General features: G+C 41.4%; 1 protein-coding gene across 11 annotated transcripts in view; it reads right to left on the minus strand.

The window, feature by feature from the left end:
* The window catches only part of PLCE1 (phospholipase C epsilon 1), a 154,138-nt gene that overhangs the window by 58,248 nt on the left and 79,266 nt on the right, over nucleotides 1-16,624 (minus strand). For all 11 annotated transcript variants that reach the window (XM_087932426.1, XM_026710495.2, XM_087932428.1 and 8 more), the window contains 3 exons: nucleotides 14,147-14,292; nucleotides 11,987-12,245; nucleotides 9,837-10,051 (listed from right to left, as the gene is read on the minus strand). In XM_087932426.1, coding sequence (XP_087788552.1) covers nucleotides 9,837-10,051; nucleotides 11,987-12,245; nucleotides 14,147-14,292 — 620 coding nt within the window. The remainder of the gene's footprint in view (nucleotides 1-9,836; nucleotides 10,052-11,986; nucleotides 12,246-14,146; nucleotides 14,293-16,624) is intronic.

Raw genomic sequence — 16,624 nt, forward strand, 5'->3', positions numbered from 1 at the left:
GGGGGGGGGTGTCCTCAGTTTTTCAACTCGGTCTGTAGAGCTATGAGACTAGAGACTAACCATCCTAGATTCTCCCTTCGGCTCAGTGGAGAATGGGCCCATTTCTGGCCTTCCTGAACTTTCAGGAAGCCCGTTTTTTGCCCACCCTGAGCCTCCACGCTTACCTGCATCTAAAACATGCCACGTGGGGACTCTTGGGAGGGGCGAGGCCAGTCAGGAGTGGGATTTCCGGATTCTCCAAACTGTGCAGAATCTTAGCTAGAGCAGGGGTCGCCAACCTTTTGCATCTCAGGGACCACAAAACTCATCATTTTAAATCCCGTGGACCAGAGACCCTGGGAAAATCCCCCGAAAAGTCTGCAGGAAAATCCCCCACCCCGTTTTCCTACCGATCAATTGTTCAATTGTTCTTTATTTGGGATCACAGGATACCGTCTCCAGCTCCATTCTCAGGGGGAGAGAGAAAGAGAGAGAAAGAGAGACTTTTGGCTCCATGCAAAGAAAGCAGCAGAAGCAGCAGAAGTCTTTCTTTCTCTCCTGCAAACTCCTCCAGAAATTAGTCTTTGTGACTCTTGGAGCAGGATGCCTTGCAGGGTCCCAAAGGCTCATTTCTGGTAGAGTTTGAAGGAGAGAAAGAAAGACTTTTGTTGCTTTCTTTGCGTGCAGCCAAGAGGAGAAGAAGAAAGAAGCAGAAAGAAGCAGCCTGGTGGCCAGGCTATGCGTGTGGGGTGAGTGGGGCAAGTTCCCCCTCTCCGCCCTTTCCACCCTCCCCTCACTACCTCGTGTTGTTCTCAATGCAAGCGATACAAGCTTTGTGTTCCCGTGCAGCCTGGATTAATTGCTTTGGGGGTGACATTTCCCTGCGGATCACCAAAATTTTCTTGCGGACCACCAGTGGTCCTCAGCCCACTGGTTGGCGACCACTGAGCTAGAGGATCTCCCAAACCCCTGCAAACCCCCAGCAGCCCACCCCTGTCCATAGCTACTTCAAATAAAAGAAAAACTACCACTTTACTAAAGAGAAGGTGGATGAAGTATGTGAAGGATCAGATGACCATTCAAAACAACACACAATAGTTTGTGGTAAGTAGTCTTCATAATCTCTTTGCATCAACCTATGAGGGAATAATTGTTTACCAAGTTATTTATTTATTCAAAGTAATTATAGCTGCCCAATTCCAATGCATTTATTTAGGTTGTGAAATACAACACAATAGAAGAATAGAAGACAGAATTGCAAAGAATGCATATAGATAGTAATTTCAATAAGAGTATTTCAAGCAAAACATGTAACTTATATCACCAAAAAAGAAAACCTTTTTTTTTAAGTGATAAAACTTTGGGTTAGGAATCTCCCTGCCCACCAAAAACCCTCACTAATCAAACCGAACAAGTAAAATGATCCATAATTGACATGCAAAAGGATGCAATAAAGGTGATTTCTAGTTGGTTCTTGCTTTGGTCCATTTTAAAGAAAATTCCAAGAAAACTGGTTCCTGATCGTTCTGTCTCTCAGCCAGATTTCATTAATGCCAGCATGGTAGTTTACACCAGTCAAATGGTCTTTATATGTTTTTAGTAGCTTTAAAGGGGCTTGGTTTTATAGCCACTTCTAAAAATTAATTTGTTACTGCTTGCTGATAATGCTTTTTTTTTTCACTGTTGATGTTACTGAGATTTTACTCTGATTTTGGCCATGTCCAGATGTAAACATACTTTCTTTCCTGCAGTTCTTATGCTTTATTATGGAAGATGTCTGATGTATACCATTGGTTTCATTAGACCGATCATAGTAAAATAGCCTTTTAGTCCTTTTCCTGAATACAATACTAGTTGTGGACAGGAATGGGTGTTCGTAGAAGTTACCCTGAACGCCCTTTCTATCTATGCTGAGAGAGAGACCAGGATGGGTTGACTCCTTCCTATGACGTCATTTAGCTGAGTCTGTACTAAGATATAAAAGCCAGCCCCCGGGGTGAGACCCCAGCTTTGGCGAAGATACTTGAAAGACTGAAAGGTGTCTCTGAAAGCACAAATGAATACAGAAATATGACTTACCCTCTCCGGACGAATCAAGGGAGGGGCTGGGCTCTCTCGCAGCATAGACAGAAAGGGCATTCAGGGTAACTTCTACCAACTTCTACCTCCATGCTGCATCGAGAGTCCAGGATGGGACATACCAAAGCTTGCATGTCCACGGGCGGGTCCTCGTCCGGCTCATCACACCGACTGTTAAACCACTCGTTGAAGCACCCGTCTGCCGAAGGCTTCAGTCACCGAGGCAAAGGCATCCAGACAGTAGTGTCTCATGAAAGGAGATGGGGAAGTCCACAGGGCCGCACGACAGATCTTCTCCAAGGGTGCTTGGGTCGCCCAGGTAGCAGAAGTGGCCGCGCTTCTGGTAGAATGCGCTGTCAGACCTCGAGGAACCGGAAGAGCCGCAGCTTTGTAGGCCTGTTAATGCAAGATCTGACCCACCTGCTAATAGTAGGAGAAGAGGCCTTGTGCCCCAAGTGAGAAGGGAAAGGAAACAAACATGGCTTCCGACTTCCTGAAGGATGAAGTGCACTTCATGTATATTCTAAGAGCCCTTCTTACGTCTAGCATGTGTGCCACTGCTGCTCCAAGTCATGGTGCGGGAGTGGGCAGAAGCCAGGCAACACAATATCCTGGGACCTGTGAAACCAGGTGTTAACCTTTGGAATAAATGCGGGGTCCAGACAGAGAACAACTCTATCATCGTGAAAGGAACAAAGGTCCTGTCTGATGGAAAGAACATCAAACTCGGATACCTGCCTGGCTGAAGTGATGGAAATGAGGAACACTACCTTCAGAGTCAGGAAACTGAGAGACACTGTTTTAAGGGGGGCTTCATAAGGGCATTAAAGACCACATGAAGATCCCAGGAAGGATACCTGTGAATCACCGGGGGTGCAGGTTGGAAGTCCCCCTTTCAAAAAAACTTCCTGTCTGAAGGGTGATGGGATAAGGAAGGAAGCGAACCCCATGAAAGAACCAAGGAGTGGGCCTCAACCTGCCTGCGTAAGGTGTTGGGGGCCAAACCTTTCTATGGATCATGCTGAAGGAATCTAAGAACCTCTGCCAACTGGGCTGAAGCAGGAGAGAGACCCTCCCTAAGAAACCCTCAGGAAGGGCCTTCCAGGTGGCATCAGATGCGCCTTGTAGAAGGTTTGCGAGATGCCAGGATAGTGATGATGACCCTTTCAGGAAGATCAGCCACCCCTAGCCGTTGCCGCCCAAGTGCCACATGTTCAGCTTGAGCCACATGGGCTCTGGGTGGATCAGAATCCCTTGATGAAGGGAGGTTAGATGGGCTGGGATCCTCTAAGGAAAAGCCCCCGATAGGTTGACCAGGTCCACAAACTAGGGCGTCCTTGGCCAATAGGGTGCCAGGAGGAGGAGCTCCGCTTGTTCCTCCAACATCTTCCGAATTACTGCCGGAATGATGGAAAGCGAGGGAAAGGCATAGAGGAGACTTTTGGGCCATCTGCACCAAACAGCATTGGTCTCCTTAGCTCCCTGGCAAGGAAACCTGGTGAAGAATCTGGTGACCTGGGCAATTTAAGGAGTGGAGAAGATCCACCTCCCGCGTTCTGGAGACGGAGGACTGGACCATTCTGCCTGGTCAACTAGGCTCCTGCTGAGCCAGTCGGCCTAGGATTTATCAATCCCGGAGATGTGGTCCACCAAGATTGAAAACAGGTGTTTCTCTGCCCATAACACCAACCGTAGCGCCTCTCCCATGAGGGCTCTGGACCTCGTCCCCCCTTGCCGGTTGACATGAGTTATGGCGGCCATGTTGTCCATAAGGACTAGAACATGAGAGCCGATCACTGTGTGCCTGAAATGCTTGAGAACTAGAAAAATGGCTCTGAGCTTTAGCCAATTTATGGGAAAGGCCAGCTCTGACTTGGACCAAGGTCCTGAGCTATTTGGCCCTGCATATGGGAACCCCAACCCAGGAGGCTGGCATCGGTGGTTATCACTAGCCTGTCTGGGACCCTGAAAGGGAGTCCCTTCTAGATTAACAGGGAACACCACCAATTGAGAGATCTCCGGATTTGTGGCAGGAGCGGGACCTTGATGGATGTGAGGCTGGGTCCTGTTCGTTGGTAGGGAAGCAGGAACCATTGGAGTGGATGGGAGTGGAAAAATCCGTGGCTCTGGAGATATGACAGGGTAATTTGCAGATCCTGATGGGCTGCATGGATGGAGGAGGACAGAATCAAAATGTCGTCCCAGTAGCATTGGATCTTCAACTGGAACAGAACGCAGAGATGACACCAATGCCGCCAGAACCTTCGTGAAGACCCCTGAAGCCGATGAGAGGCCGAAGGGAAGTGCTCAATACTGTTAATGGGTATTCTGATAACAGAAACGGAGAAACTGGCGATTGGAGTATGGACTCTGAGACTGGGGAAGCGGGATGAGGTCTCTGCTCGAAAGGCAGGAGGGCGATAAGGAGCTGGGTGATAGTCGGCTCTCTTTCCAGAGGAAGAGAGAATTTTACGTTTATCTCTGGTTTCAATGTAATAAGGTTCCAGAGCATTGCCAAAAACCTTATTACCCGCGAATGGAACTAAAGCCAGCTTCCATTTACGGCGTGACTCCGCTTGCCAATTTCTGAGCCATAACAGTCGTCTTGCTGCTACTGAAGATACCATGGCCCTAGATGCAAATTTGGCAGAATTGAGAGTGGCATCTGCAGTGAATTCCGCCACTGCAACAATCTTATTAAGGTCTTGGTGAGACCGAAGGTCAGATGTAGGCAATCTAATCTGGACTTGGTGCAGCCACCGTATGGATGCCCTCGTGAAAAAAGGATGCTGCTGTTGAAGGCCGAACAGCCCATGCAGTGCCGGAATGTCAACAGAAGGCACTGCCAGGGCATTGTCCAGGGCTGCGCTGACGTTGTAGAAATGCTTATCCAGAGGAGATGGGCGAGGACCTGCCGAAGTGGAAGCGCACTGTTCCTTGACCATGTCCAGGAACAAAGTGGGAGAAGGCAAAATCCCTGCATCCACTGCAGGCTTGGAGAAGAGTGTGTCTCCCTGGCTAGAGGGATTTCCTTGTGGCTCAGAAGCCACTTCCTCTGGTGACAGCTTGGCAGTGACCAAGGCCTTGCTGAGTAATGGCCTGAAGAGAGAAGGATTGAAGACCAATGCAGAGGATGTCTGCTCTGGGTGAGAGTCCTCTTCCTCTGAAAGATTTTGGTCAAAGGGTGATGAGGCAGGGAACTTATGGATTGAGAAGGGAGAAGGGCCTGAGCCCTTTCCAGAAGTCAAAGAATTTGCTTGAAGCCTTCAGCCAATCCCTGCCTAATGGCCAAGGAGACATCATCTTGGATATTCCCTGGTCTATGCTCAAAGGTAGAGGCAGAAGGCCGAAGGCCCGCTGCTGAGGGAGTGAAGGTGGCTTCAGGCCTAGATTGAGAAGAGGTTCGAGGCCTGGAGGGAGGGGGAGGAGCATAGGGCCCAGAAGCCTGTTGGAAATAAGGCCAAGATCTGCTTAGATCCTGAGATATTGTACTGCTAAAGCCTCAGAAGACCAGGATGGAGGATGGAAAGGCTCAAGATAACTTCTCCTCCCCTGGAAGGGCTTGGCTGGGGACCACGAGTATCACCTGAAACCTTCTGTAGTTGCACTCCCTTCTGTTGAATAGTTCTGTTGAACTGCCTCTCTAGGGCTGCATGTCTGCGCTTTTCTGCCCTCAACTCAGTCTGAATTGCCTTCTTAGGTGCTAGAGCCTTAGCTCTGATTTTAGCAGCCATCTCCCTCTGGACTGATTGAGTGCGTTGCCTACAACTTTTTCTCTTATTGGCTTAAGAGACTGTTCCACTCGGGGGGAGGGGGGGGCTTATCTGCCTGACCCTTATCTTGCTCCATTTGAAGAATAAAGGCTCTTAAGATGGAAAGAAAGTGTTTGTAATTTTTGTGTATTAAGCCCCTTAGGCCTTACAATATGGCCGCTCACCTCGTGGTGGAAGGCTTCAATCCAAGATGGCCACTGACTATGGGAAACAGGCTCCGAGATCGAAGAATCGCTCCTTAGGCTATAAAGAGCCCCGAGCGAAGTCAGCAAAGGAAAGGGCAGCCTCTGGCCACACAATCAGCTGGCTGACGCTGTTATCGATTTGCCGATCGCTTTTTACGACCGCTCAAACCGCAGCTGTGGGGGAGGTCTACAGACGCTGCCCAACTTGCCTGAACAGCGCTCTGGCAATGCTGCTCCCAACATTGCAGGAGAGAGAGCCCTGCTCTCCTGGAAGAGCAGCTGCCCTGGGAGCTGCTTGAAGTGAGGAAAAAAGATACTGAAGATCACTGGTGAGTGCTAACTAACAGAACGCTTTCAGAGACACAGCTACTGACTGAAAAGAGCTGAGTCAAAAGCTGGGGTAACTTCCAGGGTCTGGCTTTTATATCTTAGTGCAGACTCAGCTAAATGATGTCATAGGAAGGAGTCAACCCATCCTGGGCTCTTGATGCAGCATGGAGGAGAATGTAAAAATTTCACATACCAAGAGCTGCAGGACTATAAAACTACACAACCCCGCCACACACACACACAAAGAATACGCAATATTCCTACACAATATTCCTAAAACTACCACACTTATTGCTGACCTTCCTATGATAATATAACTCTTTTCTATCTGTGAAATAAACTATTTTTCCCCTTCTAGAGAAATAATTGGGAAATAATTTGTTAAATTTTTGACAATTTATTTGGGTACAATTTATTGTTCACATATTGCAATACACAGTCATACCTCGGAACTCATCATTAATTGGTTCCAGGAGGCATGATGGGTACCAAAAAGAATGGCTACCAATCAATTTTTTCCCATAAGGAATAATGTATGAGTCACAAGGCAGCCAACACCGACAAGTTCTAGCTTGTGCATTGAGTACTGAACAAACAATGAGTGCTGGAACAAAATTTTCACATCAAAATGTGTTGAGTACCAAATTCAATGAGTTACAAAGCAGTTGAGTACTAAGATACAACTGTACATGTATTTTCTTTAAAAAAACTGCTCACGTGCAGGTACATCACCCATCTTTGTACAAAGACAAAAATATGTCTCTTCTACACTGGAAGGAAGAGTAGGTAGAATCAAGGAGAAAAGTTAATTTTAAAATTGTGTTGAAATTGCCATGGCTATATGTGCGCAAGTCACATTTTTAGGGCAATGGCGGGAAGAAAGGAAAGAAGGGGACTGCCTCTGCTGACCTCAAAGCCACTACCAAAAACCTGACTAAATTACTGCTGTGAGTATTTCTGTCTGAACAGATTATTCTTGTTAACAGGAACAACAACAGGAAAAAAGAGGATGAAATATGAACTGATGACTAAGAGAGGGTGACATCTGGCTGCTCTGTGAACTTGGATGAATAAGCATACTGCACATAAAAAGGTCTCCTGGAAACAATGTTTCTATTTTGTAATGTGATTATTTTATAATTTTATTATAATTATATGGCAGAATTGCTTTGCAAGAACACCAAAAAGATTTATTTTAATTGTTCACTATAAAATGGGCAGCAAATAAAGCCATTAAATGAATAAATGAGTTCATGAAATAATTTTATATCTGTGTGCTTTGATACCTAGAAGACATTTAACCTTGATATTTAATGTTACCTGCGATAGGTAACATTAGATGTTACCTTGATGGTCAATGTTACTTGGGATAGATTAGATTAGATAGAGACAGACAGACAGACAAATTTTCCTGTTCAAAGACGATCCTAGCACCAGTAGCACTTTTATAAATTTATAGTAAAGTTAGGTTGAGAGATAGTAACTTGCACAGACCATCCAGTGGATTTCACAGGTGAAGGAGAACTTTATTCTTGGGTCATACGTCTAGGAGAAATGTTATCTCTCTATATCACAGCTGTCAACTCATAATTCACCAGGAAAAGAGAAATAATAGCGGCTATAATTTTTCTTGGGGATGTAGTTGAAGCAGTGTAATCTAAAAAAGGTTTCACTGCTCTCTCAGAATGTTCATTTAAGTGCATGGTGTTCTAGGCTCAGCTGTTTTCTCACCACACACAGTGAGTTGGGAGATCCGAGAACAGAAAATATAACAACCTTCCCATATGTCATAATTAAAACAATACCTGTGCTGAATGGCTGCGCTCTAGTATGAATATCCAAAGAGTTTACTAGCTCTGATAAGCTCTTCCTAAAATAATTCCAGAATCTCAGATAACATGTCCTTAAAAGTAATGGGATTAGGAACAATAATAAATAACCTTTATTTTGACTGAGTTAGAATGCTATTCCAGCAGGATACAATGTTCTAAGCTAAGATCAACAAAGATGGCATGATGTTATTCCTGGCATCACTGACTTATGTCCTAGCTGCATCTGTAGGCTGCTGAAAGTTTCATGTACAAGATGAAATAATTTTGCCTGAAAGTAATTATATCATGGGGGAATATAAAACTTCAAGAGAAAGATTTTAAGAATCTCAGAATCACAATTCCACACATAATTCTTAACAAAAGGACTGGACCTAGAAGAAATTCAAGTAAATCATTCTTTTAAGTTTCATATTCTTAAATTACAATTTGGAATATATATTTTAAAATGACATTTTCAGCTCAGCTAAATGTAATGCTAAAGATCAAAGCATAATTTAGTATTTAAAAATGCCTTCCCCTTCATACTATCTCTCTTTGTCTCCTGAGGCTAAGTTCAGAAATTTTTGCTTTCATTTTAAAGTAACTGTAATTTACTGTAATATCCAGACTTCAAAAAAAAACCCTACATTTTTGAGCTAAACTTGTAATTGAAGGAACATGTAGTTTTCATGGCAACAATACAAATTTATTTATGCATTTGTTTGTTTATTATTTTATCAAATTTAGATACCACCCATCCTACTATGTAGGTGATTCTGGTCTTCCATTGCTTTTTTCTGGACTGTTTTCTCTGTTTCCTAAATTAACCTACAGCCCTGGTATTTCTTAGTGATCTCTCATCTATGTTCTAGTTATATATTTAATTCAGTTGCTTTGTGGCTCTGTTAGAGCCAAGGAGGAAAGGTAGAAACCTATTATGTTCTGAGCCTTGATGGTTCTTATCAAGGAATTAGTTCTATTTTCTCCTTCTAAAGGGTTCTTTCTTGACAAGAAAAAAAAGATGAAAAAATATGGAAGAGTTTTAGAAAAGGAGGGAATGTCATTAGGATTCCATGTAAAATTTCCCAAATAACAAGCACACAATCCTTGGAACCACACAATGAAAGCTACAACTGGAAGGAGACAAAACATCCAAACCTTGTCCTGGTTGAGCATCATGATTTGATCAGTCCTTTAGAGTACTGGGATACTCTATTCTCATGTCTAAAAGTAGACAAAACTAGGAGACAGAAGTGGGCATCATCTTTTAGAGGGATCTGAAGGTCACATCTAAGAATTTTGTCCACAGGCCTTCTCAGGCCTCAAATACTTTCATGCTCGGTCATGATTTAGAGATATTTCTGATGATGGTTGCAAATATAATCACATTTAAAAATTTAAGATCTCATTACTTAATGATGATATTGCTGTAGGAAAAAGATATGTAGAAATATTTTAAAAGTACAGATGGGACTTATAACTACCCTTGATGTCTATGAAATTCATTCTTACTGACTTGAATTCTGTGGGTATATATTGTTACAAATTTCAAGGGTTCCCCGTTTCTTTAAATATTTCTATGTTGTATAAGGATGATGCCATTTTGTGTATGTCAAAAGATCATGATTGACTGGAATTTTTTGGACAATTATTCGAATAAATAAAAAAAAAAACCTTACTGATAGCGAGTTTTGTCCTTCAAAGAATTTTTTCTGGAATTTCCACCTTCGTATTCAATAAAGTTATCTTCTCCATCTTCTGACTCCAAGCTTCGATTGCAGCTTCGAATTGTTTGAAATATGTAATTAGCCGTAGATTCTTTTTCTATATCATGTAGACCATCTTGACCTATCCTTTGCAAATAGTTATCTTGACCACTATATTCTGCAACAAACTGAAAAAGAAGATACAGTACTAAGTATTGAATTTATAAACGATACATAGCTAAAGATTATTAAACAAAAATATATATTTTAGACATCTTAGGGGCACAAATAGTTACTCCCTGAACCGTGTAACATAGATTATCCCATAATGTTTCCAGCCAACTGGAATCCTATTACATCTACTACCAGATAAATAGGGATAGACTTTCAATGGGAATACATTTTGCCACATACCAAAATGTACTTGCATGCATGGAACGTCCATCATTAATTTTGATTTGGCACTTCAATTCAGCTCACAGAACAGTCTCTGTTCTTGATAACACTGATATTGCTGTTATAGTAAATTTGAAAGGGCATTTATTTGGAAACAACTACAAAAGCAGAGTATTTCACTAAAGAACATGGGAATATATTTATTGCATTTTTGCTAATTTAGAAACCAAGGAAGGATCCAAGAAACTATAGCGGCAAATCCATAAGCCTAAGGGAATTTGGCTGTTTTTTTCTTCCATTAACTGCATTCTTTAAGGAGACACATTGTTAGCTAAGTCATCCAAAAAAGTATTTTAAAAATCTAGTCGGAGACTGTTGTGTATAAGAACTTAAGCAGATCTTAAGGATTACATTTGAATGTGTGAGTGTGTGCATGTGAGAGAGACATTTAATAATCTTACTAATTAATTCTTGTTTGGCATAGGAAATTTGCACAGAGACTTACATAGAAGAAAGATGATTTTGCAATTTAACCCCAGTAATTCTAGTACAGAATAACCCAACTATTCCTTTTATTAATTAATTAAAGCTATTTATATGACCACCCATTTTGCAATTGCAACCCTGCTCAGCTCCTGACACATTAGAATAAAAAAGAATATCAACAACAGATAAAAAGCCATCAGAAAGAATTAAGTGGCACAGGCCACTTAATCTTCCAACTCCCATGCTCTGAAGCATCTCCAGTTTTAATGTTTTGTGAAAGGCTTGCAGCTCCATATAAAGTATTCAAGGGCAGACTCATATAGAGCACATGGCAGTGAGGAAGTAAGGTGTGAGGGATGATGAGCAGTGCATCCCAGTCCAGGAAGGAATGTAACTGCTACACACAATTAAGTTATATGACCCTGCCTGCTAGGATGCCCTTCTTGTACCGTAGATGTTAAATAGGACAGTGGAGAATGTTATGTCCTGATGGATCCCACAGGCAATGGGTCATGTGCTGGATCTCTCCCATCCCACCTCTGCCAGAGGTCATCCACAAGTGCAATCAATGCTGTTTCAGTTGCATACCTAAGCATGAAACCCAGCTGAGGAGAATCTCCAGGCACAACCACATTCTCAACAAACTTCTTTCAGAAGGGAAGATTGGAGATGGCACGAAAGTTATCGAAAGTAGTTGAATACAGAGATGGCTTCTTGACCACAGTCTATGAAAGCAGCAATGAGACCATCCCCTCTTTCAAGGATGAATACACCACCATCAGGATCCAACACAGATTGTCTCCTAGGACAGGGGTGTCCAACCTTGACAACTTTAAGACTTGTGGACTTCAACTTCCCTGTCCCTTAGTTACCCAGGAAGAAGAACAAGGGTCCAACACACAGGTGACTGAATCCTCTCCACTTCATCAGGGCCAACATGATCAAACTGTCCCAGTTACAACCAGCGAGCTTTGGTCATTTCCATGGAATTTGCTTTAACATCAGAGTCCAGGTTGGGGGAGAATCTGAGCAATTTTATCCAGCATTTGACTTGAATACTGATCAGATAAAATATTGCAAGTGTAAAGAGTATTTGTAAAGGCTTCAAATAAGCCTTTACAAATACACACACACACACAAATGGACTGCACATCTTTATGCATTGCCATATCATCAAATTAGGTAAGGCGTGATAGAAATAACAATTCTCTTAGATATGATTTGCTCATGCATTAAATTACCTCTAGTGTTTCATCCTGAGAATTATACTGAGGACAAAGTCTGATGAGGCTTGCAGCCCCATCCAAAACTTCATAGAGCTCTTTTAAAAATACACCACAAAAAGGAACTACTTTACAGCCAGGGATATTCAAAGCTCTGTTGACAACTTTTCTATATTCAAACGATGATTCATGCTGTGCCATAGCATCTTTCAAGCTGCGCATTGTTTCAATATCAGATTGGTCCATGAATTGCCACATTTTTAAAACTTTTCTTGACCTATTTGGAAAATATAAGAAAGTTTACTTGCTTGTTTGTACATACCTTGTTAGCAGCAATAACAAATAATGTCATAATGCAGGTATGAAAATACCATTGCTCTTGTACAATTACAATTGCACAATTAATCATGTTAGCCATATTAAATTCCCATAGGATATGCCTGTTTTATTTCTTCGAGGACAGTGGGACATGTCTGTTTTGACCTAGTCTTAGTGTGGTCTGGTAATATAAGTACCTAGCAATCATTTAGATGTATATCAGGCCTGTCAAACTGGCGGCCCGCAGGCTGGATACGGCCTGTGCAGGCCACACCCACCCCGGCTTAACAAAGGCAAAAAACATCCCTATATGGTCACGATATGGCCCGTGATGCGATCAGGTTTGACACCCCTGATGTACCTGCTATAAATCAGTTCCCCAACATTTTGCGGACTGGCTTTGTGGACCGTGGGGGGAAGGGAATGGTTTGTGCAAGGCTACCATTCACGCAAATGGAGCACGCACGGACATGCTTGCTTACTTCTCGTGTGCGCACTTGCTGATCGTTTCTACGGTCCAGTTGCCATTCCCTCACAGCCCACAGTCCACAGATTGGGGACCCTTGCTCTAAATAGAGGTAGTTCTTGACTTACAACAATTCATTTAGTCACCGTTCTAAGTTACAAGGGCACTAAAAAAGTGATGTATGACCAATTTCCAAACTTATGGTTGTTGCAGCATCTCCATGGTCACGTGATCAAAATTCAGACACTTGGCAACTGACTTTATTTATGACGGTTGCCGTATCTTGGTGTTTTGTGATCGCCCTTTGCAACCTTTTGGCAAGCAAATTCAGTGGGGAAGTCAGATTCATTTGACAACTTGTTACCAACTTAGCAACTTAATAACTGTGGCAAGATCATAAAATGGGCCAAAACTCACTTAAAGTTGTCTCACTTAACAACAGAAATTTTGGGTTCAATTGAAATTGAAACAGAAATTTTGGGTCATAAGCTGAGCACTACCTGTATATAAGGAGAATGAGTAAATAATTCCTTATTTACTCTCATCTTACTCAGCTAATTCTATGTAGAAAGACACTTGAATTAAAAACTGATAAGCCAACAGCAGAAGGAAGGCTGTCTTTAATGTAGACTATATACTGTAAGCATGTCAGATTAGATTTATCAGCACACAATTTCATTAAATCATGTGCATCATTATGCTATATTACAAACCAGCAGGAAAAAGTCCTCTTCAAATAGAGAATAAGTGATCGAGATGCCATGAAATGTTATGATAAATGGATAGAGTGAAGAAACTAGAAATATTTTCAAATATAAGGCTTTCTTTGTACACTGCCAGGCAGCTTAGATCTTGCCCCTGCCCTGTCCCATCAAAGTACTTTTATTTTCCAAAGTGCATATTTTATTCAGTACGAATGAGAGAAGATGTGGATGTATGAGAAACCACGAATAATAATGAAAAATGGAGCAACATGGTGGATTTGATAAGATATATTCTAAATTTATCTAAAGCATGACTTTCCTTCAGGGTGATAACTAGCACTTTTTCTTAACTACGTTTAAATGTGGTATTAAGAGATTGAAAAGTTTTTCCCGTTTTCCTTGTTTATCTTTCTGTAAGATAAATGAGGTCCCTTGAGTTTTCTGAAAAAAAGACCTGTCCTTTAAACGATATAACCTGTCATCCATCTTATTCAATTCTGTCAAAATATTTATAATCATAAACTCAGTGGATGAGGATAAAGGATGCAATTTAACAGAACATTCAACACAATGACTGATGGAATGATGTTCACCATTTATTTATTTTTAAATGGACAAGTGGTATATAGCAGATGCCGTAACGTAATCTATCTCTGAGTTGCCATCATTTCAAGAATGAGCTTCAAGTACCTGAGGCCTGCCAAGAATTCCATTACACCATTGTAGTTGCCCATGTTCCAGCAGCATTTTGCCACATGTATTACATGAGAGAAAACTTCTCGCTTTTCCTCCATAGAACCTGCAGTCAGAATCAGCCATGTCACCCAAGAGCTTACCTTATTAAAGAGAAAAAAAAAGGGAAAGTAGAAAACATTATTGTACTTTTTAATTGTTATTTCCCCCCCAAAATGGTTCTGTTTGTTTTTCAAGTGAATTGTACAACTTATATATCATATTAGAGGTGGAAAAAATTCTGAAGTGATATATCTTTATTTGATTTTTTTTTTACATTTCAAAAACTTGACGTTTTAATAGGGGTGTGTAAATTTTTTATATCCAGTTTAATCATGATAACATTATTATTGGAGTGCATAACACTATATAATACATTTGTATTACAGAATCCAGAAATCAATATTTTAGCGGTATCTTAAGTAATTTTCACTTTGCTATCAGAGTATGTAATACTAGCTATGAGTAAATTAAAACTAGTTTTTTTATACAGCAATTAGATACAATGATAGATTGCTAATCGTAAAGAAAAGCATTAAGGCTTAATGTTTAGTAACATTTTAAATAATAGAACCTTTTTCTATTACATGCTCTTTCTTTAAACCATACTTTAAAATGATATTTTACTTTACCTCATTTACAAGAAAAGTATAAATGTAATTTCCCTTCACCACCATCATTTTATACATATCATTTATTGCTATAAATATTTAAAAAAATAAATTTCAGAAATCACTTAAAATAATTTTAATTGAAACTCTCAGAACGCTTCCTATGTTGCCAAACATGTAAACACATCTACGTTAATTTGCCTTACTCATATTCCCAATATAACTTCATTGCTAAATTCCATAGCAATGAAGTGAGAGTACTCATTTCAACATAATTTGTTTGAGGGTTCAAACCTGAACAATTATCTAACACTTAGAAAATGCGGTTCACTTTCCCACAACATTAATTGAAAGAAAAAGAAAAACAGAAATATAGAAACGCCATATTTCACATGGAAACATAATTCAAACCAACTGGACTATTTTATAGTGAGATTCCCAAGAGTTTTGTTTTTTCCCATTGTATAAACACTTATCAACATGAGATAATAAATGCAATCTTTTCTTTTTCTCCTCCATTTAGTTTTCTTCTTCTTGGCTCCTGAAGGATTTATAATTTATGTTTACTGACATTCTTTCAGTAATGAGAGCTTCGCATGCATTTCATCATCGTTTATAACAGTTAGATTTAAAGACACAAAGAAACTTTGCTACAAGACTGTACTGAAGGAACTAAAAGCTATTTATTAAGGGAGAAAAAAAAATCAAACATTATATTTGCAACAATATATATCTGGTCTTAAAACAGAAGCAGACTTGGGCCACGATAAGAAGACTCCAAGGGAATACGATGGCATGAGATTAAACTGTATTGTTGAACCATCTTGGAAAAATGACACTTTTTATTGTTGCCATGAAAACTGAATAAGGAGTCCTCGACTTACAATCATCATTCATTTGGCAATAGCAATAGCACTTAAGACTTATACACTGCTCAAAAAAATAAAGGGAACACAAAAATAAGACATCCTAGATCTGAATGAATGAATGTGCCGGCAACAAAATCACACAAAAATTATCAATGGAGGTCTGGATTTGGAGTTACACTCAAAATTAAAGTGGAAAAAAACACTATAGGCTGATCCAACTTTAACGTAATATCCTTAAAACAAGTCAAAATGAGGCTCAGTAGTGTGTGTGGTCTCCACATGCCTGTATGACCTCCCCACAACACCTGGGCATGCTCCTGATGAGGTGGCAGATAGCCTCCTGAGGGATCTCCTCCCACACCTGGACTAAAGCATCTCCCAACTCCTGGACAGTCTGTGGTGCAACATGGCGTTGGTGGATGAAGCAAGACATGATGTCCCAGATGTGCTCAATTGAATTTAGGTCTGGGGAAGGGGCGGGCCAGTCCATAGCATCAATGCCTTCGTCTTGCAGGAACTGCTGACACACTCCAGCCACATGAGGTCTAGCATTGTCGTGCATTAGGAGGAACTCAGGGCCAACTGCACCAGCATATGATCTCACAAGGGCTCTGAGGATCTCATCTCGGTACCTAATGGCAGTCAGGCTATCTCTGGAGAGCACATGGAGGGCTGTGCGTCCCCCTAAAGAAATGCCACCCCACACCATTACTGACCCACTGCCAAACCAGTCATGCTGGAGGATGCTTCAGGCAGCAGAACGTTCTCCACAGCGTCTCCTGACCCTGTCACGTCTGTCACATGTGCTCAGTGTAAATCTGCTTTCATCTGTGAAGAGCACAGGGTGCCAGTGGCAAATTTGCCAATCTTGGTGTTCTCTGGCAAATGCCAAACATCCTGCACGGTGTTGGGCTGTAAGCACAACCTCCACCTGTGGATGTTGGGCCCTCATACCA

This window comes from Pseudonaja textilis, chromosome 4, assembly GCF_049901715.1.
Source record: "Pseudonaja textilis isolate UNSWEBS1 chromosome 4, rPseTex1.2, whole genome shotgun sequence".
NCBI lineage: Eukaryota > Metazoa > Chordata > Lepidosauria > Squamata > Elapidae > Pseudonaja > Pseudonaja textilis.